Raw genomic sequence first — 25,310 nt, 5'->3', positions numbered from 1 at the left:
CCTCCGACAGCACTCGTTAGGTTTTACGTTATTTCCATACATTGTTTGCTTTGTCTAGTAAATGTGATGGCTATGCGGAGATGTGGAAGGGAAGGCGATACGCCCGGTGCATAGGTGGTGGCAGCGGAGTTTGGGCGCGTTGCCGCATATTTTATTTTTTCCTCCTTCTCTTTGTTACTTGTAGCTATCTCTATTATTATTATTTCGTAAAACAAAGACGAGGGCTTCGGCCGCAGTTAGTTAGTTTCTTCTATTATAATGTCCTATTTGTTCCTCTGTTTCAATTTTAACGTCACGGTACTCATGTTAGTCCCCTCCCTCCCACCTACACACACATACACTCAAAAGAATGCTTTTCCCCCACCGGGATGGCATCACGTGTTCGAACGAGTACCCGTCCATGCCCACTAAAGCTGCTATTGAATGTTTGGTTGCTTCCATGTTTTTTTTCTCAGCGTTATTTTCTCCTTCCTCGTTTGCCTTTCAACTTCTCTGTGTGTCTGTCGGGGCGCGTTGCAAGCGCCGTAGCGTTATTTGCTTTCAATTTTTTTTTGGTTAGCTGCAGCCCTGAAACGGCGGGGAATGCGGTGGCCATCTGCCCGGTTTGTCTATGCATCAGCAGGCGGTGTCCTGGGAGCTGGTTTGGTTTCCCTATTTGGTGGCCAACGGAACGCAACTGGAAGCAGAACACCGGCACGGATTTCCGCTGATGAATTTAACGCAATGCAGGATTCCGTACTTTTATCCGAAGCCTTCGATGCATCACACCGGCCGTGGCCCAACCGTCCTGAGCGAAAAAAAGGAGTTTCCCCCTCCGGACGGGATTTTAATATGACGTTATACCGCATGAAGGGATGCCCGTATTGTGAGAGGGTTGAGTGGCTGCTTCGTTACCATCTCGTGCCATTTGAAATTGTTGAAGTTGGCCCGCTCACGACAAAAGGGTTTCCGGACCAACGTTTTGTACAAGTCCCACAGATCGGGCTGGAGGCGGTCGCTGATCCAAACAATCCGCACGCGGCGGAAAAAAGTGTGGCGTACGTGGCGGATTCTCAACACATCATTGCAGCGATTTCAGCGCCACTGGGATTCACGAAGCAGTTGAGTGACCCGCGCATTATGGAGACACGGAAATGGATGATGGAGCGGTTTCAAGCGGCAGGTTTCTTAGCAATTAACAGCACTTGGAGAGATGCGTACACCACATATCCACACGTAACCCCATCCCATTACTACTACCAAAATCCGATCTTTCACGTGGTTGGTGCCACTGCCCTTTACGCTTTAGCAAAATATAAAGTCGCCCCCCGGTTTGCAGCTGAAGAATCGGCCACAAGCGGATTTCCCTCAATGGAAAATTCTCTTCAAAGGGACCCTTCCGCTTGGCTCGCTGCGGAGTTGTCCGGTTTTGCTACGCGCCTTTCCGGCGGTTGCCACCAACTTCACGGCGGGAAGGAACCGGATATTGCAGATGTGGAAATGTATGGCCTGACGCGTATTATTGACGCCCATCCGAGACTTCGGAGCGCTCTTCACGAAGGACCGCTGAAAGAATGGTGTGCAGCCATGGAAGCGGCGTTGCAGAAGCGGACGCATGTGACAAAAAAATAATTGAAAAAAAAAACATTCAGCGGACGAACATATTTTCCTCCTTATTTTCTTGACACCCGCAGCCGCAGCTGTTTTGTAAGGAACTTTGCCTCTGCCCCGTGGGTGAAAAAGTAGGGAAAAAACGGTTGTTAAGCTTTACCGAAACCTTCATGACTCATATATATATATATATATATATATCCAAAGGAAAGAGAAAATAACTGGTGCACTGCTCTGGTTTTATTCATATTTATACTTTTTATCCTCATTTTTTCTTTTTTTTTTTCGGAAGAGGGGCGGAGACAAAAGGTGAGGGACCCCGCGAAGCATACGGATTTTTTTTTTCACAACATGAAGGCGCAGCGGCGGGGGAATTTATTTGGGCCACGTCGTCGCATGACCCGGCCACCGCATTTTTTCATGGAATTAATGCGTAAAGTACCGGAAGGAAACGGAAATGGCGACTGTCGCCACCCGCGTTGGATTGAGAAGAGGGAAAAAATGAAAAACGTTTACGCCGCTACGCAAATTTTTGGCATCATATTTTATTTATTTATTTTTTGGATTAATCCCGACAATAAAAACTCGCATGGCTCCGGTGATTAGTGGAAGGCTGCGGATGGTTAAATGCCACTTTTTAATTTGGTTTTGTTCCGCTCTCCAACGGCTGGTTTAAATGTCGGCAACGCGGTGCCGAGGAGGAAAAAAAAATAATTAAGTGCCCTCAAGGGTTCCATAATTTGTAGGTTCTCACGCCACCACACTTCTGCGGTATTTCAAACAAACACAAATCCATTATTATTATTATTATCCTGTCCTGCGCCCTGCGTTGGATTCTTCCGTTCCCATTAAAAAATAAAAAAAAAAGAGACCACAAACATCAGACGCGGCGCTTCCTTGAGGCGGTGCTTCAACTACGCGCATTCCAATCGCTTTCTTGAGCCCAAATCCCATAAAGTTTTCGGTACGGTGGGGGGTGGGGAAATAATGTGGAAATCCGGAATTCCGCATCGCCTCTCAAAGGTCAAAATATATATTTAAATTTTTGCTCCCCACTCAGCTTCGCCAGTCACACAACTAATCAAGCCAATAATGGCGGTTGTCGCCGCATATTTTGGTGTGCGTCCATCTCCGCCTTTTCACCGCGGAGTTGCGCGCCCAAATGAACCAACTGACTTTGCCCCGCCTGACACCTTCTTTTTGTTTTTTTGTATGAAAAAAAAACGTGCAGCACAATTTAATTTTTCCCTCAACGCATTTGTGAGCAACCGACCGCCGCATTCCCACACATGTGATGCGTTGCTGAGGGGAATTGCGGACGCATCCCAAAGAAAATAAAAGAGGGAGGGGGGGAAAATAATACGGTGCCAACAAGCCGCTCCCACCCGCATTTCAAACACGCAACGGAATATGCCAGTTCGTAACGACAGGGTGGGAAATAAATATTAAAACCCTTTGAATAAAATTTAAAAAAAACAGACAAACAAAAGAAGGGGAAATAATAAATTTAAAAAGCAGATGTCGCGCAAGAAAAACGGGGCAGGGGGGTGCGGGGACTCATTAAATTTTCAACTTTCTGAAGGCACGCAAAAGCCATCAAATGAACGGAGAGGAGAGCGCGTCGTTAAATTTGGTGTTTGTGGCTCCAAATCCCTCTCGCATGGCTCAAACTCACCGACAGCTTCTCATGGCAAAACGAAATAAAAAAAAAGAAAGGAAGGTGTTGTCTCATCACAACGCGCAGTCCGGGGATAAAAACACGGCCCTCCACCCCCACTCCTCCATTAAATCTGGAGCATACCACTCCCCAATTGTTGCCGCGTATTTTGAAGCATCCCCACGAAGGGACATCAAAGAAAGGTTGTGTGCGCCCCCCCCCAAAAAAAAAGGGGGGAGGGGAACGATGACCATTTGCCAAAAGAAACGGGTGTTGTTTGTTTATATCTTGATTTATTTTTATTCCGCTTTTCATGTGCACGAGGCGTGCCATCCCAAGTACCCGCGGTAAAATGGGTTTGCAACTGTACGATGTTTGCCGAGTCGATTCACAATATCTGCGTACTGGCCCTCTTTAACTCCATGTATGATAACAGAAGTGTCACGCACACCACTGCAAAATCCGTAGTTGAGATCATTGAAACGACAGCAGGACTCCACATAATACCTCAGATTATCCAACCTTAGATAAGAGATCACTCGGGCCACCATAATATCCTCATTTTCCAATATCAAAGGTTTAAATTCCATTTCTCGCTCTTTACTGTATGGTACTCGAATTATTTTACGGAGCGGTTCGTAAGCCACGAAAGCCTCACTCACATCCCGCGACAATGTGTACAAGATGCCAGCTGCAAAATAAAAGGGATCCTTTACAGTCATTGGTTTCATGTACCCCCAATAAACACGACGCCGCGGTAAAGTGTGCAAATCTGCAAGGAACTGCGGTACGTGAAGAAAAGCATCGTCATCCGCCTTTGAAATGTAAGTTACATTACGAAAGAACCGAAGCGCAAAATCATACCAATGAAACACTTTGCGACTCATTCCAATTTCTGTTGCGGGACCCCAATGAGTGCCATCTCCCGTTGTTTTGTTGGTTGAAACTTTCCCTTCATCCATGGGAAGCGAAATTATATCATTCCAATGCCACGCTTCCTCCTTCAATTTGGCGGAAAATGTGTAATTGTGGTCCGGATGACGGGCTAATATAAAAGCAATCATCAACTCACCACTGAAATTATTGCTCTTCGTTGCCACCCCCGGGTACTGAAAAGATGTTAAGCGAAGTAAATAACGTCGTCTCCGTCTCTCGTTGTTATCAGGCGATAAGAATCCAACTGCAACAAAAAAATCCCGTCGCCTCAACACATCCACCGTAGCCTGAGGAATAAATTGGACAGATTGAAGGTCTTCCTCGTTAAGTGTGGTAAGTGTCGGCTCAAAACTGTGTTGTATGTTCTCACGCTGTTTTGGTACTTCAACACGACGGAACCGTGAAAGGGACAAAAACCATAACAATGTCAGTAAACACAGAGGCAATAGTCTCTTGTATTTATGCCCACTCCACACCATTATTTTTCTTTCCCTACGCACTTTAAAAGCCAAATACCTTTATGACCTATATAAATCTGTTGGTAAAGGCACTTAACTAATAGTGTTGAAGGAAACTCAACAAACAACCAAAGGGTGGGGGGAAAAAAAGAACATTGAAAAGTGTTACTTGTCATCAACTTCACTTCGCTACTCACGGAAATGAAGCGGCGATACGAAAATACGGAAGAAAAATAAAAATAAAAATAAAAAAAAGAAAGATATGTGAGTACCGTCCCCGCAACCCACCCAACCGCGAATAGAGCGGCAAGGCTATAAACAAAAACTGCAGCAACCCGTAAAATCGCTCACTTCCCTCTTCAAGCGAAATCCCTCCACATCATCAAAACATACAACAATGAGTTAATGTCCCTCAGAGATGATTCCTAAAGAATTTGATGGGATTTATATGTGATGGTTCAACAGAGGACAACGAGTAACCACAATTATACGCATTTCAACAACTTCATTACACACTGGAGTCGCATTTTGCGGATACTCTGCGGAACGGAGGTGCGCGATTTTGCAGCGTGGAATTTCCATCACTCGCACATTTTATTTATTTTTTTTCCTTGTCACTCGTATTTCATATAAAGACACGTTTGACACCTTATGGGTTTTACGACCACCGCAAGGGAATGTGCCGTAACCAAACAACTGAGCAACCGACACGCGAAAGCGCATGCAACATATTTTCTCTCCCTTTTTTTTTCTCAAATGACAACCTCCTCACTAACAATCCTGCATTTTGCGGTTGCAACCGGTAAAGTCAAACCCCACTGCGCTTCTTAATGAGACGCTACAACGTAACTACAAATGGAATTAATCAATGGAATTAATCATCCACTTCCAAAAGAAGGAGGGAAAACGTGAGAATCCATGAGACGATGTAAATCATCAAATACCTCCCCTCCCCCTTTTTTTTTTGGCAACGCACTGAAGCATGTGCCCCAACGGTTACAGCCAAGACACGGCACATATCACTTGGAAATTGTCGATCATATTGAAACTAATTTACAAACGGCTTCGACAAGATCACGAGTACATAAACCCGGTCCCCACAACATGAAAGCAGAAAGAGAGAGAGAAGAAAAGAAAAGGAAAAAGAAAAAGAAAAAGGTGTCCACATGGTAGGCAACATCAAACACAAGCAGTGGAGTTTACAAAAATATTTAACATTATTTGCACCACCGCTCCCAAACTGCAGATGGCTGTAGGTAATATTAAAGAACACTTACAGACCGAATTCCTCCTCCACCCGTCACACTTTTTTTTTTCTTTCGCTTTTGTGAGTTCGGTTCGTGACGCGATCCCTCCGTTGCATAAAATCCGGCATTTGGCATATAACAACCGTTGAAAGTGTTGTGTGTGCGTGTGTGTGCAAATACGGTCTGTTGGAAAAGCAATAGAAACGGGAGGGGAACGCACAACAATCGGATAAATTCTTTTTTCATCACCACTGGAAAGATTGGAACACACACCAACAAACCGAGTCGAACAAAAAAAAAAAGAAGGGAAGGGAAAGGGGAGAGATGGACGGAAGTAAAAAAAAAGGGGGGGAAAAAAATGGAAACGAGACAAAGCGCAAATCGTTCATTTGGTTTTTTGTTGTCCCTCTCCTCTTCATTCGCTACACATTCACTCAAATACACGGCTGTTCAGTGGAAGATGTGCGGGTAATCAAAATAACAAACCCGCAGACACGCTCGGAAGACGACGAGACGCGAAACAAATTCTCAAAAAAGATGGAAAGAAAAAAAGGGGGAGGTGTAAAATTGAAATTAAAGGGGGAAAAAAAAGGGAGGTGAAACTGCAGCGGCAATGACGAGGAAATTTGAGCGTGAAGGGGAGAAGAAAAAAAAACACCGCTGCAGCATTATCAGACAGACAAGCATATGTACATGCACATGCGCGTATACAAGGCAAAAGAGTGGCAACCGCGCACACTGATTGCAGTGAACATGCGGGAGGAACAACAACAAAAGAAAAAAAAGATAAACGAACATAATGCTGATATTTCGTACGCCACATTTGGTAATAATAAAACGAGAAGGCAAAAAAAAAAAAAATAAGAACATAAGAAAGTGAACCCAAAACTGCTTATTTATTAGTACAGAAAGTGAAAAGAAAGGTAGCGATCACTCACCGTCGGCTAATGAAGAATTATTATGGATGCCCGTGCATCCGTGTATCCATACATGTATGCCTATGTACATGGATGCCACTTTCGCTTTATTTATTAACCCATACGTTCATTGACTTTAGTTCATCTAAGACATCGCTGCCCAATTCCACATCCATAAGATGCAGCAGGCGCAACCGCGGCATCACTGCCATTGATTTCAAACCACTAACTACGTTTTTACACCCATTAAGATTGACAACCTCCAACGTTCTTATTTGCGATAGCGGAGTGACATCTGTCAAGCGCTCGCATGCCTCTAGATCAATCTGGACAAGAGTACGACTTTGCCCGAGACCACAGAGAGACTTATTTTTGATCATAGTTGCTTTTAAGCCCAACTCACGTAGTGCCCGAAGCCCACCGAGTGCACCGACACCTCGCACCACACTTTTGCAATTGTTGGCCCTTAAAACTTCAAGCGTTTCAATACTTGCAAGGGGAGACATGTCCACTAATTGGTCACACAAACTGACGTCGAGCACGACAATGCTGCAACTGGCGCAAAGGCCGCGTAAGTAGTCATCAGTCATTTGTGTTTCCGTCAAGTGGAGTACACGTAACAAATTCAGCTTTTCCAAACATGGTAGGCCGTGTTCGACATTTTTGCACCCCTCAAGATTGATTTCCTCAAGAAGTTTCATATCTACAAGCGGCGAGACGTCCGTAAGCCCCTGACAGAACTTAACATCAATCTTTGTAAGTGTTCCGCTGCGGGAGAGCGCAGAAATGGACGTATCCGCAATAGAAGTTGCACCAGCATAAAGTTCACGGAGCGCAGGAAGCCTACCCAAGAGCCCTACACCTTTCGCCACATTTGCGCACCCCTCAAGAACGATCTTTTGCAGCGTGTCAATCATGGAAAGGTGTGTCACATCAGTGAGTTGCGGGCACGATTCAAGTGAGAGCTCGACCAAACTGCCAGTGGCCCGAAGTGTGAAAAGGGCTCTATCATCCACATTCGTTTCATTCAAGGAAAGCGTTTGAAGGTAAGGGACCCTGCCAAGTTCTCCGAAACCCTTTACCACATTCTTACATCCATCAAAACGAACTTTCTGCAGAGTCTCAAGCATCGAAATAGGTGACACGTCTGTTAGTTGTAAACAGTATTCGAGGGCAAGTTCGACAAGGCTGCGGCAGCAACTGAGCCCACGGAGACATCGATCTGTAACGCCAACCTCTCTTAAGATGAGCACACGAAGGTACGGCATGCGGCCAAATTCATTAATGCCCTTCACTACATTCTTGCAGCCGTCAAGCCTGACTTCCTCCAGCGTTTCAACAGCAGAAATGGGGGACACATCTGTTGGCTGCGAGCAGGACTCAATGAAGAGCTTCACAAGGCTGCGGCTACTGGCGAACCCACGCAGACATCGATCTGTAACACTCGTTTCTTTCAAAATTAACACACGAAGGTACGGCATGCGGCCAAATTCATTAATACCCTTCACTACATTCTTGCAGCCGTCAAGCCTGACTTCCTCCAGCGTTTCAACAGCCGTAAGAAGGGACACATCTGTCAAATTTGTGCATGACTCGATTGATAATCTCACAAGGCATTTTCCAACACCAACATTACATAAATGCCTGTCTGTGACGCAGGAACCACTTAGATGCAGTTCACGCATTCGACTCATGCAATGCAGGCCAATAGCATTTGGCATCGTCCCAGCTCAGTAATGATTAATTCACCAACAAGGAAGTTGCCTAAATTGATAAAAGAGACAAAAACGGTAGCAAATACGGTGAGAAAACAGTGTTATACCTTAACTGAAGCACGTTCATCAAAAAGGCACAAACTTTTACGAGAGGATATTTACATATTCATACGTATCTTACCTCTTAAGACGCGTCACAACCGATACGAGCACCAGCCGATGAAGTTTAATGTGATCCCGCTATACAAATAAAGGCCACCGCCCGCACAAAGTTTGTGCACCAGCAGCCGCCTAAATGAGCGATAACGTTTTCCCATACAAACACACACCTACGCCGGTTCCTTCAGCACTCCGCTGTCAGAAATAATAACCGTTTTGGTTGGTTTCCCATGCGGTGTGCCATGTCCCTCAATTAACCTCACGTGATCAAACCCACGGAGCACCTGCCCGAACACCACATGCTTCCCATCAAGCCACGGGCACGGCACGGTACAAATGAAAAACTGAGAGCCGTTGGTGTTTCGACCAGCATTGGCCATTGACAAAATACCAGGACCACAATGCCGGCCCGCTTTCGCCTCAAAAGACTCATCTTTGAAGCGCACACCATAGATGGAGCAACCGCCGGTTCCGTTAGCTTTTGTGATATCTCCACCTTGAATCATAAAATCAGGAATGATACGATGGAAAATCGAACCCTTGAAGTGCAATGGTTTCCCTTCCGGTGTCGCTTTGGTGTACCCACGGCAGAGTTCACGAAAGTTGCGGGCTGTGATGGGGACCGTGTCATCGAATAACTCCATTTCTATGCGCCCCACGGGTGATGTGGATGCGGTGCCAAACCATGTATGACCATCTTGCACGGCTGTATCAAAATAAACAACGGAATTCTTTGGATTCTGCGGATAAGGGCTTGTGTACGCTTTACTGGCAGCGTAGGCGGCACCACCCACAAACACATTCATGGCGCCACCGAGCAAAAATGCAGAGGTGAACCGAAGGGGCATATCTCTATGCAGTGGGTCCTGCCTTTGGATTGCCGTCTACCCTATGAACCACTGCAACCTAATTCACCCTTTTTTTTTTCTTTTTAAGGAATGAGGGGGCGGAAAAATTGGAGAGCACAACATTCCGCTCCTATTCGCAATTACATCTTCGGCGGATGTATAAAATCACAGAAACGATATAAAAACCAGCCCCTCCACGCGGAGACAGAGGGTTAGTTCAAGGATATAAGAGGAAAAACTCGAGAAAAAAAACTGTACTCCATGGAAGTTTCTTGCATTGATACTTCAGTCCACGGTGTTATTTTTCCCCCTCAAAGGGGAAAAAGCGGTGGAAATGACACACGTAAAAAAAAAAAAGTGGCTTGCCAGACGAATGAGAACCATTCGCCGTCACTCCGTGTTTTCGTGTACTTGCCACTGTTCCCTTTACACTCCAAAGACATTCGCTTTCCTCTTCCCTTTACTTTCTTGAACTCGCTCCCCGCGCTTTTCCGTCACCTAATTTTTATAAACTTACAGAGTGCCTTAAGTCTCACTGTTTAAACGAATTACACTTCTCTCCATCAAATATCCCTATCGGGGTTTATGTCATCCTCATTTTCATTGCCTCGCCTACGCCGGTGACGTTTTACCATCGGTTCACCCTCCGCTTCTTCCCTCTGCTGCGTATCATTCTCTCCTTCAGTTGCAGAGCGAGCTGACCTTTTATGTGCTTTAAACCGCCGAAGATTGAGCTGCTGGACGTCCTGTTTACCAACGTGTAGTTGTCCTCGGAGGTTATTTAGTGGATCTGCGCTTACGTTAGCCGCCGTGGAACGTAATGTGGCCAAAACCTCCTTGGGTAGTTTGGTTGAGACCTTGAATTCTGCGGGTGTAGCAAAGGATGCGCGGCGGAGAATAAAATCGAAATTTGGTCCAATGTCTAACAGTCGGATATTTGCGCCAAAGTTCCTCGGAATCCCAGCAGCTGTGGACGGTTTGTGCAGTGCATAGTGCCGCATGCACAAAATAGTGTTCCCCTTTTCCTGTTGTTGCTTCCCAGTGCCATAACAATCTGTCGCCGGCGGCACACAAACGTCCCCACCATTGGCCGACCTCAGAGAAAAGGACAACACGCGGTCATATCCATCCAGGTTTATTTCCGTTTCACTGCTACCGCGAAAAAAATCAATGAGGAGGTTCTTCAGTCGTACGAATGTGGGGTCAGACACAAATTCACTTCCTTCGAACACAAAAAAGGGTTTTCCGCCTAGTGACGCGAGATCAATCGCTTCGTCCCGCGGCATTTCCATTCTGTCCGCAGCGATGATGCCCAGCTCTAACATGTCAAGAATGTGGAAATCGAAATGGCGACCGATTACGAGGTTGTGAGGTCGCTTTTTGCTGTCGTTACCAAAACAAAACAATGAGCAGTCGTTCTTAAAACCGAGGAACTCCAGGTGCTCGCGTCCATCGAAGGGATAAAAAGCGTTACGTTTCTGTAAACGCTTGTTATACGGCTTCGTCACGGCTGTGAGGTCGACAATTGCATCGTTAACAACGCTGCTCGTCTTCGTCCCCCTTAAAAATAGAATCTTCTTCGGGTTCTCCACAACCTTCGGGTCATATTTCTTCAAAGCACGGCGTGTTTTTAGCGACTTGGGCGCACGGCGCTTGAAGCCACCGATAGAGGACATCGCGAACCTACTCTGATGGAAGAAGAAGGAAGACTTGAAAAGGTAGCAATAAAGGACAAACAACAGGGCGACGAGGTGATGAAAAGCAGCGAAGGGGGAAAAAATCGCAATACAGTGAAGACTTGAGGGATGTACCGAGTGTATTCGCATTGCGTAGCTGGGCTTGGAACAGAGGGGAAGAAGCAGCGCGACGCTAGACATAAGTAAACAATGTTCACACGTTGGGGAGTGGGAAAATTTGCGGTGTATTTCACTTTATGACTGCTTCAATAACCCCACCAATCGTGCGCCGCCTAATAGGAGTGGCAACTCCAATTGTTTCTTCAGCCAACTCCGCTTCTGAACGAGACCTTTTATACTTCACACCAAACTTTGAGCCGATAAAATGCAGTTTTCCAAAAGTTTCTGGTTTCCGACCCAAAACAACACAAAGTACGCACCCAATTCGTGATGTAATTGCCAAAAGTAGGAGAGCAACAGAAACTGTGTCAATATGAGATGCACTTAATTCGAGTGTCGCACTCTCCGCACACCTAATAGTCAACGTAAGTAACCGACCTGCCACAGTCCTTAAGTCAGTGGGATCTGCAGCACGTCGCGCAAATTGCGGTAGCGCATTCCTCAAAGCTGAGCGCAAAAAACTGGCCTTGCGGAAGAAAATATGGTGCCGATACACACGGCTTCTCGCCTGGCCCTCAACAACACCGTTTAGGAGCTGCAACTCCTCCCGCAAGAGGGACACTGCGGGTACAAGCGCCGGTGAACGCTCCGTCATTGCACAACGCACTACACGGCATAAAAAGAGTTGAAAACGAAATCGAGAGAGGGACAAGTTTGGATTTTAAAAAAGAAGATAATCGAAAAAGTGGTTATGCCACACGCAAAGCTGATGTGATACTTTCTTGCAAAGGTAAGCGGCTACTGCGGGACAAGTATAAAGTGATAAAGAACGATGAGGTGTTACATCCACTGGTTACACCCTTGCTTCCATGATTACACGAACAGCCCTCTGCCTCTCCAACCATGACGTTGCTTCGCTACCGCAACTGCTATCAAGATCAGTAGAGCGCAGCGCCCATACATCCAATTCGTCAAATGCATGACTCCCTTTTTGACGACGCATTATGCGCCCAACGAGATCCGCCATCTCGCAACTATCGCTAGCTATGGGCGTGTATGAAATGCACAACTCGCGTAGAGTTGATGAAACCTGCTCCACAAGTGTTAACAGTGGCTTTAGCGAAAGTTTATTATGTGCAAGAGAAAGCACCTCAAGACATGGGCTATAGCTTGATCTCAGCGCCCTGCCGAGAAACTGAAGACCGCCACGGCCCCTCACGCCTTCACCGCCGATTCCGTTGTTGTCTAACCGCAATGAACGCAGTGGGACAGGCTGCGCCTTCTCGATGCTGTTAGCGAGCTGTAGTACACCAGTGTCACCAATATCACACAAGGAGAGGTCCAACTCGCATAAAAAAGGAAGCACAATATTCAGACACAACTTCTGGATACCACCGCCAATATTATTACCTCCTATACAAAGACGCGACCGTTCAGCAAATGTTGTCATTACCAACCGTTTCATATCGTTCAAAGTCAATGCGCTCCCTCGAAATGACAGGCAACTCCAAGTGCGATCCTTTCGAGTGAAAACCCGGACGAGCCGCTGGACATCTCGGGACCCGATGTCGCAACGGTCAAACACAACCCCACGGAGCGCGGGAAGTTCCAACAGCATGGCGGCAGCACCATCACCTGCACCGTTAAAATTATGCCCACTGATGTCAAGTTGAGTGACTTCCCTGCGAAAGGCCAGTGGTGCCTCTAGGAAACACAAAAAACATGTCTTGGTCAGCACGTTGCTAGACATATCCAGTGAAAAGCAGCTTCGCTTAAGAAAGTTGTCCAACCCAAGAAGAAATTCACTTAGATGAGTGTCATTCAAACGGCATAACCCTGCGTCGAAAGATTGCAGTGACGAACACAAAGAGACTGCAACGGCCAAAGACTTCATATCCCCACAGATCCCTTGGTTCCCACGCAACGAAAGCTTTTGCAACTTTTTGGACGACTTCAAGTAGTGCCCCAAGCCATCAACATTCTCAATGCCGCACTCCTCAAGCCGTAGCTCCGTTATCGCATCTGTTTCTCTCAGGGAGTACAGTAGAGGCCCTAAATCCGCATACAAGGGAATGCCCCCGATGCTAAGCCGCGTCAGCCACCTCAAGCCGCATCTAACCGCGGCGCTAAGCGTGTTGACAACTTGCTGCGCATCATGAAGGCTGGTAATGCTAGAAAAGGTTAAGCTTCGCAATTGCAAATGTTGAATTATGCAGCGCAAACCACCATAACAGTCGCCAGATAGCGGTGCTGCAGAGCAGTAGTTCTTAACGCACAAGTCAACAGAGCGACCAATGCATGCCGTTGAGTGAGCGAGGCAGTGGTACACATCGTCACGCTCGCCATGAGTGATGTGCACCTCGGGTCTTCCAAAATGCACTGCTTTGTGTGTTAGAGAGTCGCGGTCACACACACCGGCTAAGCAGCAACTCTTATATGCTCGCCGAGGTAAAGATGCCCTCACGAGTACAGAAGCCACATCTCTCACATGTGAGCCATGACGGGCTCGCTCCACAGACTTCGCACGATCCCTCTGCGCCTCACAAAGCAGCGAATACCACAAGGTAAATTTGTACGCAGCATCGAAAGTGATACGCTGTTTCTGCATCTTCGAAAAGAGAGAGAAAAAAGACACTGAATATTATATGGCGGAGAACCAGATCCCGACACAACAAATAAACCACTTGACTCAAAAGTAATAAAAGGGACAGAGAAGAGAACACCCACGCACCGTCACAATGCTTACGCCTAACACGTCTGCCACTACTTTGGAGCAACTCGCTGACCCCATGCCGAGCAGAAACAAGCTGGGAAATCCCTGTTACTTCCTGCTCACTGACGATCCGTAAGCACAATCATATCAGGAAAACAAAAGACACTTGATTCAATGTGAAGACAGACGGCAACTCAACGACACTCCACAGCACCTTCAAATGATCAGTTGCATGACAGAAGTGGAGTGGTCTTTCTCGAGTCGCTGACCCTCCTAAACTACCGTAGAGGTATCGCTTTGGGAGTTAAGAGTTAAGACCACAAAAAAAAAAAAACATCCCTCACGATAAGCTTCAGCTGTCGTATTGATCATAAAAATCTACAGTATTGAGTCCGGTGTCCTCTTTAAGGCTTCGCTAGAATCGATCCACCGCACGTTCCCGCACCCTAAAATATGGAAAACTTTGTCTTGTGCTTCATCATTTTCAACTCACAGCCAATCAAATTCCCCCCCCCCCTTTGTGTCTCCAACAATTAGGTGAGGGAGGAGAATATGCTCGTTACAGATGTACGAGTCAAGCCGATCAAATTCATTCCTTACAACTCCTTACATTTTAACCGCGTGCCTTGGTCTCCCCCAAAGCTTCGGCGTTTTTACCTACCGCTTGGGAAGAAGAATATATGCAATCATTCCCACCGTAACATGAATCCTTACGCGGCGGCACATGTCACCAAATAAGAAGATAGAGAACCGAAAGGGAGGGAAATAGCAAGAACACAGGGGGGAAGGGAGCACCAGCCATCTCAATCAGAAAAGTAAACAAAGTTAGTCACGGATCACAGAAAAAAGAGAAAAGGAGAAAGGTCACATTAAAGAGATGTAGAATGAAACCATTACTCAGCGTAGCCGGCGCGCTTCACGTTCCGTTTCCATCAGAGAAAGCATGTCACCCTCCTTGCACGGACCCTTTACGTTGCGCACAATCGTGCGATTAGCTTCCGGTGATCCCTCCTCCGCCATGAGGCGAACGCGAACCTGAGTCACGTTACCACGGGAACCAGTGCGGCCCAGCACTTTGATGATTACACCAACTTGTGCCTGATCCGTCTGCTGCACGACAACCTCCTCCTGAGGGGCTTTCTTGTCCTTCTTCGTCGCTGCTGTCGTGGCGGCTGTTGCTACCTCGGCCATGGCTACAGAGCTACACATAATTTAAAAAGAATAGTATGAAGTGCATGTGTGGTAGAAATTTGAAAAGAAAAAAAAATAGGGGAGAGGTACAAGTTTAACCAAAAACGGTTATTGTATGTAGGGCATGGCACGAAATTACTCAATATAATGGAAAGTACTCACAAATAACCTAAAATATGCTCAGTAAGGGAAAAACGAGTCACATTAAAGAGATGTAGAATTAAACCATTACTCAGCGTAGCCGGCGCGCTTCACGTTCCGTTTCCATCAGAGAAAGCATGTCACCCTCCTTGCACGGACCCTTTACGTTGCGCACAATCGTGCGATTAGCTTCCGGTGATCCCTCCTCCGCCATGAGGCGAACGCGAACCTGAGTCACGTTACCACGGGAACCAGTGCGGCCCAGCACTTTGATGATTACACCAACTTGTGCCTGATCCGTCTGCTGCACGACAACCTCCTCCTGAGGGGCTTTCTTGTCCTTCTTCGTCGCTGCTGTCGTGGCGGCTGTTGCTACCTCGGCCATGGCTACAGAGCTACACATAATTTAAAAAGAATAGTATGAAGTGCATGTGTGGTAGAAATTTGAAAAGAAAAAAAAATAGGGGAGAGGTACAAGTTTACTTGAAAACAATGGTGTATACAAATGCATACGATATAACGGCAAAGACCAATACAGGTAGCAGCTTCTTACAACTATGGTAACATGCTCGCTCGCAGCAATTCTAAACGCTAACCATGACAGGTCGCCGTGCTCCGTTTTATTACTCGTGCCCTTCCAACATGGACTATTCTGTGAGAGACCTATTAAGAGTCGACAATAGTGAACGCCGTTGCTCCTCGGGTAGTTGAAGGGCGCAACTACTGATCGTATGCCATGAAGGGCAATTCTCATCACGGTAAACGTATGACTGTAAGTACACCCAGGTGAAAAAACCCATGATGCCTTGGCAGTCCATCCGGTCTGTTATTCCCCCGTGTCCGGGTATCAGGTCACCAAAATCTTTCATTTTAAATGCTCGTTTCAGTCCGCTGGCGAAAAACCCACCAAATGGCGCAATAAGGGATGCGAACGCAGCAAAAACAAGTGCATGTTGCTGCACCCTGGCGCACCTGATGGTTGTCAACCTGTTGAAAGTCAACGCTTGCACAAACGCAGGCATGGGGACATCTCGCTTTACAAATAGAGGATCCTTCTCACAGTGGAATGCTGAGTGGAAGTCAGTTTTAGCGCAGTACATGTGGGGAAAATAGCTGAGGAATCCGGCGAACCAAAAAGACCATATGATGGTAAAAACGAAAGCCCCAACGAAGCCCTCCACAGTCTTTTTGGGAGAGAGGGCCAGCAACTTCGTTCTCCCAAAAAGTTTACCAAAAATATATGCCCAGGTGTCATTGTTTATAACACAACTTATTGGAAGAACGAACCAAAGCATTCCTCGCATTACATTTGATATTTGGGCGTACCCTTGAGCAGTGACATACAACAGAGTCATTACAATCGCCGCGAGTTGCATGAACTGGTAGCGATACATCCCCTTGCGAAGCGACAGCACAAAACCCACCATCCCAACGAGTGGAAAACCAAATGCGATCATCCAGGCATTCCTGTAATACCTCATAGCGCCTGGGTATGTTGCTACCAAGGGGTCACGTATGCTATACGCTGTCATGGAAAACATAGTAGTGCAAAGAAACCATACTTTCATTATGAAAACTGATGGCAGCTGCTTGTTCTTTCTCTCCCGTTGATTGATCCTGCTGACTTCATGAAACATCAAGCACAAAATGATGATAAGGAGGAAAATAATGGCTTCTGCACCAATGGAAACGAGTCCAAGAAAGAAGTACGCCATGATCAATGAGAACACTGTCCTATTTATAAGGTCCTTGTAGTTGCGAGTCCTTCCCTCAGTTGTCATCAGTGAGCCGGGCCTTGGCGATTCAGCGGATGGAGAAATGTTCCCCTGAAGGGGCAAAAGAACCTGCTTGCTGGACTTGCTTTTCATCTAGAAGCTTTCACTGAAAAATGCAAGGTCAGAAAAAAGTGGGAATGGTTAAGTGTAGAAAAGTTGAAGAAGATTTGCACTCCCCTCGACGGTACTGGTGGTGTGCCCAAAGCGCACAATAACAGATCATCTGGCCCAATAAAAAATATATATGAGGAAAACGCTAATGCGTCTTTAATCAACCAAATAGCTATCTACGCTCCCAACAAGGTTAAGGGTAAAAAATAATAATAATAATAGAAAAATAGAGGAGAAATGCGTCTTACGAAAACGTGGAAGTACAAAAAAAAAAAAATAAAGGAGTAAAAAAAAAATTGCGCCGTTTTTAAACTAGATAGGGTACGTTCGTTAACAAAAAAAAATCATTTAAAAACAACTATCTACGCACACATAAAGAACCTTTAAGTCAATAACCCTTTACAGCATAAAGATGGTGCAGTTGCGCAATCTTACACTCGCCACCAAGTTGATACCTTCCCATAATCGGGGTGCGGTAATCATACACTTAAACGGAGCAATATCCCTAAATCGCGTCAATTTACTTCACATCCAAAAGACGCGACGCCTAAGCTCTTTCCTCATCAACCGCACTTCCCGGCTACCCCCATTCGATAAAATTGACGCATTCTCCATAGCACGCCTTCCCAGGTAGTGAACAGTCTCTTTGACAGGTCCGTACGGAACATATTTAAAAACTGGAAAACCGGCTCTCTTAAGCGGAATTGTCAAGTTGTCCGACATGCCATACAATTGGGCAAATGCCACATAACCTTTAACAGGAGGAAGTTGAAGAACAGCCTCAGTTATTTCTTCAAGTGATTTTTGATTGTGAGTTCCGAACAGGGCCTCAAAACGTGTTTCAGGTAACCGGGCTATCTCTCTTAGTATTCGCTCAGCCACAGCTTTGTAGCACGCGTTAGTTTCCTCGTACGTTGGCCAAATGGGGCTTTTGTAATGGTATTTTTCTGCTGTCTCCCTCTCCTGCCTCATGTAGGCACCTCGAACAATTTTCCCTCCCCAAACCCACCCCTCGAGCTCTGCTCGGGTTAAGTCATTGAAAACACGGTCTTCGGTGTAAGTCAAATAGCATTGATATGTGTTATAAACTATAGCCTCCTTTTTATTGAACTGGCGCTGAAACTGCAACACAATATTATCAATGGCAAGTTGATAAAACGTTTGCTCGGCGTCAAACAAAACTCGCACCCGCAAGTCCTTCGCAGTCCGAACAATGACTGACAACCTCCAGTGCAAATGGCGCCATAGTTCGCGCTCCTCTGTAGTAAGTTTTGGAAGTTTGTCGATAATTATCTTCTGCACTGGTGTGGGATCCAGTGCAAGTACGGCCTCAGACACAACCGTTTTAAACTTGTAGTAGTTTGTTTTTCCTTCATTATTTGGATCGAGAACTTGTAAGACGGCATTGATCTCATCTTCTGTGTATTTTTGCGAAGAGGCCAATTTTGTGAGTCCCTTCCGCACTTGGTCACGCGTAATATATCGCTTGTGCTCCGTTTTTGTTCCCATCACAACATTACACTCCTCCACTGGTGGTGGTTGCTCCTCCGTAAAGTATTCTATCCAGTCACGGTGAACGGAGTGCAGGATTGCCGAGACGCGGGCGAGAAGCTGTGGATCACACATGCCTGTCACCTTAACAGCAGCCAATCCAACGCCACCCTCCGGTTTATGTAGTGCGGCATGTAAAACACACATTACGTATAGTTTCATGTTTTCGTCAAAGGCTTGCTTGTGAGGCAGATAGGTAACGGATGTGTTGTTGACAAGACTTGCCATAGACAAGTTCGGCGCTTCTGCAATACCTGGGGAGGGTGCGAAACCCTCAGCTTCAGCTTCAGCGGCATAGTCAAGAACAGATCCAATACCCAAATTTTCAAGCGATTTGACGGTGTTCTTGACTTCACGATCGGACTCGCCAGCACAAAAGTGGCCGTACACTGTCCCCTTCACAAGTGTGTTATAGGTCAAAAAGGGTCCAAAAATTGCCTCAGCACGCTTCATAAGAGCCACAGAATTGTTGGAAATGAATTCAAACTTGCAAATGCGGAGCACAAAGAGTGCGCGCAACAACCACCACAGAGATTTCTGACGAAATATGGATGGGTCCGAGAAATCCACTTTTGTCATGGTGCGGAGACTGGCGTCTTGCATTTTTACATTCGCGGCGGAGCGTCGGCACAGGAGGCGAAACATGATAGCTTAAATTACTCTAAGGTTTTGTAGCAGACACAATGAATGAGGTTAGAATAATAATAATAATAATAATAATAATAATAATAATAATAATAATAATAATAAGTTGAATGTTAGACCATCCGGAGCTATACCACCTTTGTGCCACATAACAAACTCCACTGCGCCCCACTGCTGCCCATGGTCCAAATGAGAGAAAAATGTATAACGTAAGACCTTCAATGCTTTGTGGCACAACATAGAAAACCCAGAGCATCCACGGGATGCCTTCATGTGCTCTTCGACAAACCGCCGCGGCACCATTTGATTTCAAAACAAACGATACATAAACGCTCAAAGCAGGAAAAACAGGTGAAGAAGCGAATTTTTTTAAAAAATAAACTCAAAATCACGAGTGCAGGTGACGCTGGGCAAATAAATAAATAAATTCCAAGATACAAAGAAATCTCTCACCAATAAACGATACTAATATGTACTTAATGAAAGTATGGAGAGTTAACATCAGCATAGTGAGTGAACCTGCATACCTTGCGGCGACACCGCCTTTGGAAACAAATAGTGCTTTCAGGTATAGTTTTTAACCGCCCACTTAAGCGAGAGGATGTACGCACATTCAGTTCGAGAAATCTTCGGACCATTATCGTCCAATAAAAGAGTAAAGGAAATGCCAATATAGTCAACCGTAGTTGTAATGAAAGATATTAATGAGAAAAAACAATAAGCGTCCGCGTTTTTACGCAAGACACACACACACACACACACACACACAAGGGGGTATTCCTCCAACAATAACATGGTGCCACACACATTGTATCTCTGTTTAAAAAAAAAAATTAGGAGACGCCAAGGTTACATTTTCAAACAATGTGTAAGGAGAGGAATCCACAGTGTACAGAGGTGCCGCGTACACGTAAAATTAAAGTGAATCACTACTTCTTTTCGTCGCGTACTACGATGCAACAGCAAAAACATAGCCCTCACAAGGGAAAATTGGATAGTTCCAACAGTACGTACGCACTGGACCTTCAAAAATAAAATTAGCAACATGTTTCGTCGATGTCAACCTCCACCCGAGTCACCGGATGAGTCAGCCGTAACACTTCGACAAATCACGCAGTGCAGCAACACAGAGACGACATCGGAGTCGGAGTCCCTTATTGCTTAGGATGCCAGGGTTATTACACCAAACGTTCCTTCATCGCGCACCTGCTGTTGCAAGCAAAAACAAGAGGCCGTACACAAAAATGAGCTTGTAATTAGTTGACGCTCGCAGTCTATAAAACACTCGGTAGCTCGATGCAAACGGTACAACTCTCAGATATTACGGAAAGCACGATAGAGTGTCGCCGTTGACTGTTCGGCGTGTTACGAGCTGTCTGGCGAATAAAGCACTCGAAAGGGGCACATTTTCGAAAGGACTAAATGGGCGGCACTTCAGTGATGCCACTAAACATTGCGAATTAGTACGCATACGGACAGGAATTGAAAGCAATGAAAGGAGGGGGAAAGTGACGCTGCAACACGGTAAAGATAAATAACTTTTGATAAGGGCATATCAGTTTGCATTCCATAAGAGGAGTATGTAACAGGCAGTGCATGACTCACCGTTCCCAGTTCGTCAGCGTCCAGCAGATCATAACCACAAGAACTCTCAATGATGTGCAATCGCCTATTACCTCCAGCAATTCGTTGTAATCGGCCGATATGGGCCCATTTCCTTGCATTTAGGCAAGAAATGTGCCCGTTGGCAGATGTAACGCACGCGATGTCATCCATGAATACGGCTTCGGACCCACAATATCTTGAAGCAGCAACATCACAACCCATTTGACCAACAGGTGTGTTAACATGCATATATCTCAAATCCCACAACTTTATTTCACCGTTGCTACCCACGGAAACGAAGTTAAACGTGTTTTCTATGCGCCGAACATAAGATACACAAGCCTTGTCGTGGCGTGGCGCTACGCCGCTGACCCCCCGTGGATTGGGATCACAAAGTGGAAGAACCTGAATTGTCCCGTTCCTCATTCCACATAGAAGCAGAGTATTGTCCTTGCGTCCAAACGAAAATGTTTCCAGTGAGGAAAGAGGCGTTACACTAAAAGCGCATAACTTCTTCAGTAGGGGTGAGTCTTCCTTCGGCACTGCAACACTGAAAATACTCCGACCGGTTCCAAATATGATACACGCTTCTTCGGCATCACCTGGTAAAGAAGCAAATATCGGGCAAGAAAATACCGCATTCAAGTTGGCAGTAAACACACATTTGGGGGAGATAAACGAATTGTCGGGGTCCCACGTCAGGCAACGAACAAACTTTCCCTGTAATATCACAACCACTCTTCCCCTGACGTAAAATCCTACAGCAGAGCCGCCACTATCTATTGAATCAATTTGATGGTGAGTCACAGTATCATTTTCCACCATACTTAGACAGTGCTGAGTTCCCCTCTCAAAGAAGGCAAACCTCCCAGGGGCGTAACTCTCCACACTACATGAAGGGTGTATTTGATATGGCACAGGCACCCAGGAACAACTTTGAGTCCGTAACACTTCTGGGGAGCTTACGGATCTCATAAAGTTTTCGGGTCTCGTCACCCTCTCGTAACGAAAATCCGTGCAAACTTTCGAACTCGAATTCTTCACGCAACTAGAATTACAAGACATGCTCTGGCTGTCATATATATAAAACCCGATATCAACTGACTGGAGAAGGTTCACCCGCCTAGATTGGTTGTTTATATTCCTTTCCTTTGAGGCGTCAATTAGATAGATTGAATCCAACGACAGGGAGCTACGCTCGTATCTCCTTAGAGTACCGTCTCCAAAATATGCTGCTGGGTTTCGTTTCACTGCTTGTAAATGAAAGTACCTTTTCCTCAACGGGCAAAATACAGTTCCACATTTTACTACTATACTATCACCGTTGTACATGACAAAACGAGAGGGTGCAGAAGGGCCCGCTCTCCCACAAACACGTCTCTCCCTCAAGTTAGCCATCAGCCTCATACGAAGTTCCTCATCCGATGAAGAAGAGGAAGAGGACCAGCCTACCGGCATGACTACTCTTCAAATCAACGCCACCTTAATTGTATAAGTAGAAAAAAGATGAGAATGTACCCGCGTATAAATATATACGTATATACACATATGTAGAGTAACACCATGTAAAGGCGTCTACATATCGACCACTCGCGCTCTCCCACCAACTTCCCTGTCATTACGTATTTGTTACTCCGGGGGAAATTAAAAATATGTGTACGGACATTTCCTGTTCGATAGAAGTTTATATATCCTACACATGCCAGCGATAATCTTCATGCTTGGGAGGAGGAGAAAGAAGTTCATTACAACATTCAGACAGATTGATACTTGAAAATAAAAGGAAGTAGACAGGTATTAAGAAAAAAAAAATGTAAAAATAGTCTGCCATCAGGCTTCGACGTTTTATACACCAAGGCTTTTGAAAAAAGCGTCGCTGCTTGGTTCTCTCCCGAGGAAGTTTCTCAGCATCTCACTTGGATCTTTTCCACCTCCCACACCAATTATTTCAGAAACATATCTCTCCCCTACGGCAGGGTTCAATAAGCCCCCATTATTCTTGATAAAGTCATACACATCAAGAGCAAACACCTTGGACCACATGTAACCGTAGTATCCAGCTCCGTAGCCGGTAAGGTGGCCGAAACTGCATTCAAAGTGAGTTTCATCATCATACTTAATGTGTGGATTTATTCGGCTGCGAATGTCAGCCATAAGTGCAGAAGTGTCCATCTCCTTTATGTCCTTCACTCTGGCAAATGGGGCACTGAACAACTCCAGAGAATACGAAGCAAACTCCAGTTGTCTTAGGGAATCCCGACCACTGAAAGTATTTCGGGTGTTAACCTTTGATTCAACAAGTTCAGTAGGTAACTTCTCTTTTGTTTTGTAATGGCAAGATATATTCCTGAGAATATCAACTTCCCAAACCCATTCTTCAAGCATCTGCGATGGAAGTTCGACGAAGTCCCTCTTCACGCGGGTACCCGCAAACGTAGCCATTTTACTCCGTCCAAAGAGAGAATGAATAGCGTGTCCAAACTCATGGAAAAAGGTAACCACATCATCATGAAGAAAAAGAGACGGACGTTCGGCGGACGGTGCAGGGAAATTGGCAAGAACCACGGATAACGCAGGAGAAAACTTGCTCTCAGAGCCCTCCAACAAAACGGGAGGAACAACAGAGATACAACAGGCGTGTGAAAATTTACCCTCACGAGGAAATAAATCAAGCACCACATGGCCCAGTGTGTCCTTTGTTTTATTGTTTAACACATGAAGCGTAAACGCGTCCTTATGCCAAAGCTCGTCACCGTTATCAACGCGGGTAAAGGTAACATCAAAAAATCTTTCATATATATCAAAGAGTCCTTTCACGGTTGTGTCAAGAGGAAAGTACTCCTGAAGATCCGTCTCACTGACGTTGAATTTGAATTTTTTAACCTGATTAATCATAAACGGCACATCATAGTCCCTGAGCCTTCCATCTTCAGTCAGAGCACAGCTGCTGTGTAAATTTCTTAGTATTAGCTCAAGCTCCGATTTCCACTTCTCCTGCAAGCGCGGGACGAGGTCATCGATAAATGCTCGCGCTGCCTCAGGAGATTTGACCATCTTGTCGTCAAGATTAAGTTCGCTGAAGGAAGAAAATTTGAGAAGCTCCGCCAGTTTCTGCCGCTTCGTGACAATCTCTCTGAGAACACATAAATTTTCAGGATAAGCCTTGTTGCTCGCGGCACGCGACATTTCCCGACGAGTAGAGGCGACTTCACAATTTTTCATCACTGAAAAAAGGGTCGGATAATCCATTTTTAAGACAAACAATCCATCCTTAGTCTTACTGAGACCACTTATAACGTTTTCAGGTACTCCTGCCAACTCCTCAGCTGAGACAACAATCTCGCTTTTGTCCTCACTTATGTTCCGAGAAAAAGTTGTACATAAAGATGAAAGTTCCTTTTGAAGCGACACAACTTTCTCCAATTCGCTGTCCGGTAGCTCCATTCCTTTTCGCTTGTAACCCTTAAGTTCCTCATCGAGCCAATATGAATACTCCCTGTCCCGCCCGCCATTTACATATTCATCCCTGTATGCATTACTCTGAGAAACGGCTTTAAGTGATTCAAAAAGACGCTTGTTTGATTCAAAGTGATCAATTGAAAACGATTGTAGATCAACCATTTGCTGTTTCGCTTCCTGCCGTGTGGCCTCGTCAGGAGAAACGTTCATCGCAACGGAAAGCAAAGAAGCTGACACGCCAATCTCCGCCGCAGCAACGTCTGCTACAGAGGCCGTATTTAAGAATGTTCGAGACGCACTGGAAAGGGAATAAATTCTTTCAAGTTTCTCCAGTGCCCTCCTCTTTGCCTCAGCTGCGACCTCTTGAACCGCAGAAGGGGTCTTAGGGAAAAACTTAGCACATTTGCTTGCATCAACGATATCCGCAAACAGTCTCGACGTCATCAGCCCCTTAGATAAGTGTGTATAATTCTTTGGAACAAAGTAGTACAAACGCACACATGCACGCCAAAAAGTGGTGGGATCAAGTTGGTATGTTAATAAAAGTATGAAACAGGAAACAGGTGAAAGAAAAGAACCGATCAACAAATCCCAAGAGGAGACTAAACAAGAACACATGCGAAGAAACACGCCGTGTCTGCTCCAACCAAAAAAAAGGCCGCCGCACCATCCACATAGCCTTATTATTCACGCCGGTAAAGCAACTGAGAGTCGTCAAAGAAAAACTAACGACACTAGTAACAAAATGGGGACCGTCACGGCACGGTAGCGTCCAGCACAGCAGCTGGCACAACTC

At 45.7% G+C, this 25,310-nt stretch overlaps 13 protein-coding genes across 13 annotated transcripts, besides 10 other annotated features; 1 reads left to right on the top strand and 12 right to left on the bottom strand.

The window, feature by feature from the left end:
- Positions 1-25,310: part of a sequence feature (sequence corresponds to BAC RPCI93-8P12) that runs on past both edges of the window.
- Tb927.7.310 (hypothetical protein, conserved) lies at positions 724-1,611 on the top strand (the record flags this gene model as incomplete). Its single annotated transcript, XM_840562.1, has 1 exon — positions 724-1,611. The coding sequence occupies one exon, from the start codon at positions 724-726 to the stop codon at positions 1,609-1,611; it is 888 nt and encodes a 295-aa protein (XP_845655.1).
- Positions 1,768-1,791: a microsatellite.
- Positions 2,131-2,152: a sequence feature (AT_rich).
- Positions 2,617-2,637: a sequence feature (AT_rich).
- Tb927.7.300 (UDP-Gal or UDP-GlcNAc-dependent glycosyltransferase, putative) lies at positions 3,559-4,662 on the bottom strand (the record flags this gene model as incomplete). Its single annotated transcript, XM_840561.1, has 1 exon — positions 3,559-4,662. The coding sequence occupies one exon, from the start codon at positions 4,660-4,662 to the stop codon at positions 3,559-3,561; it is 1,104 nt and encodes a 367-aa protein (XP_845654.1).
- Positions 4,871-4,893: a microsatellite.
- Positions 5,754-5,800: a sequence feature (T-rich).
- Positions 6,176-6,252: a sequence feature (CT-rich).
- Tb927.7.290 (leucine-rich repeat protein (LRRP), putative) lies at positions 6,913-8,526 on the bottom strand (the record flags this gene model as incomplete). The annotated part of the gene is made up of 1 exon (XM_840560.1): positions 6,913-8,526. One exon carries the CDS (start codon positions 8,524-8,526, stop codon positions 6,913-6,915), a length of 1,614 nt encoding a protein of 537 aa, XP_845653.1.
- Tb927.7.280 (cyclophilin-type peptidyl-prolyl cis-trans isomerase, putative) lies at positions 8,850-9,527 on the bottom strand (the record flags this gene model as incomplete). Its single annotated transcript, XM_840559.1, has 1 exon — positions 8,850-9,527. The coding sequence occupies one exon, from the start codon at positions 9,525-9,527 to the stop codon at positions 8,850-8,852; it is 678 nt and encodes a 225-aa protein (XP_845652.1).
- Positions 10,091-11,203, bottom strand: Tb927.7.270 (ribosome biogenesis protein, putative; the record flags this gene model as incomplete). Its single annotated transcript, XM_840558.1, has 1 exon — positions 10,091-11,203. One exon carries the CDS (start codon positions 11,201-11,203, stop codon positions 10,091-10,093), a length of 1,113 nt encoding a protein of 370 aa, XP_845651.1.
- Positions 11,454-11,978, bottom strand: Tb927.7.260 (hypothetical protein, conserved; the record flags this gene model as incomplete). The annotated part of the gene is made up of 1 exon (XM_840557.1): positions 11,454-11,978. The coding sequence occupies one exon, from the start codon at positions 11,976-11,978 to the stop codon at positions 11,454-11,456; it is 525 nt and encodes a 174-aa protein (XP_845650.1).
- On the bottom strand, positions 12,177-13,931 carry Tb927.7.250 (hypothetical protein, conserved; the record flags this gene model as incomplete). Its single annotated transcript, XM_840556.1, has 1 exon — positions 12,177-13,931. One exon carries the CDS (start codon positions 13,929-13,931, stop codon positions 12,177-12,179), a length of 1,755 nt encoding a protein of 584 aa, XP_845649.1.
- Tb927.7.240 (40S ribosomal protein S33, putative) lies at positions 14,934-15,245 on the bottom strand (the record flags this gene model as incomplete). Its single annotated transcript, XM_840555.1, has 1 exon — positions 14,934-15,245. The coding sequence occupies one exon, from the start codon at positions 15,243-15,245 to the stop codon at positions 14,934-14,936; it is 312 nt and encodes a 103-aa protein (XP_845648.1).
- Positions 15,460-15,771, bottom strand: Tb927.7.230 (40S ribosomal protein S33, putative; the record flags this gene model as incomplete). The annotated part of the gene is made up of 1 exon (XM_840554.1): positions 15,460-15,771. One exon carries the CDS (start codon positions 15,769-15,771, stop codon positions 15,460-15,462), a length of 312 nt encoding a protein of 103 aa, XP_845647.1.
- Positions 16,016-17,236, bottom strand: Tb927.7.220 (CDP-diacylglycerol synthetase, putative; the record flags this gene model as incomplete). The annotated part of the gene is made up of 1 exon (XM_840553.1): positions 16,016-17,236. The coding sequence occupies one exon, from the start codon at positions 17,234-17,236 to the stop codon at positions 16,016-16,018; it is 1,221 nt and encodes a 406-aa protein (XP_845646.1).
- Positions 17,455-17,483: a sequence feature (AT_rich).
- Tb927.7.210 (proline oxidase, putative) lies at positions 17,780-19,450 on the bottom strand (the record flags this gene model as incomplete). Its single annotated transcript, XM_840552.1, has 1 exon — positions 17,780-19,450. One exon carries the CDS (start codon positions 19,448-19,450, stop codon positions 17,780-17,782), a length of 1,671 nt encoding a protein of 556 aa, XP_845645.1.
- Positions 19,503-19,555: a microsatellite.
- Positions 20,193-20,219: a microsatellite.
- Tb927.7.200 (hypothetical protein, conserved) lies at positions 20,897-22,513 on the bottom strand (the record flags this gene model as incomplete). Its single annotated transcript, XM_840551.1, has 1 exon — positions 20,897-22,513. One exon carries the CDS (start codon positions 22,511-22,513, stop codon positions 20,897-20,899), a length of 1,617 nt encoding a protein of 538 aa, XP_845644.1.
- Tb927.7.190 (thimet oligopeptidase A, putative) lies at positions 22,901-24,958 on the bottom strand (the record flags this gene model as incomplete). The annotated part of the gene is made up of 1 exon (XM_840550.1): positions 22,901-24,958. One exon carries the CDS (start codon positions 24,956-24,958, stop codon positions 22,901-22,903), a length of 2,058 nt encoding a protein of 685 aa, XP_845643.1.

The sequence above is a fragment of the Trypanosoma brucei genome, chromosome 7 (genome assembly GCF_000002445.2).
Source record: "Trypanosoma brucei brucei TREU927 chromosome 7, complete sequence".
Lineage (NCBI taxonomy): Eukaryota > Euglenozoa > Kinetoplastea > Trypanosomatida > Trypanosomatidae > Trypanosoma > Trypanosoma brucei.
The sequence above is the reverse complement of the archived record's forward strand: the minus strand, read 5'-3'. Positions and strand labels throughout refer to the sequence as shown.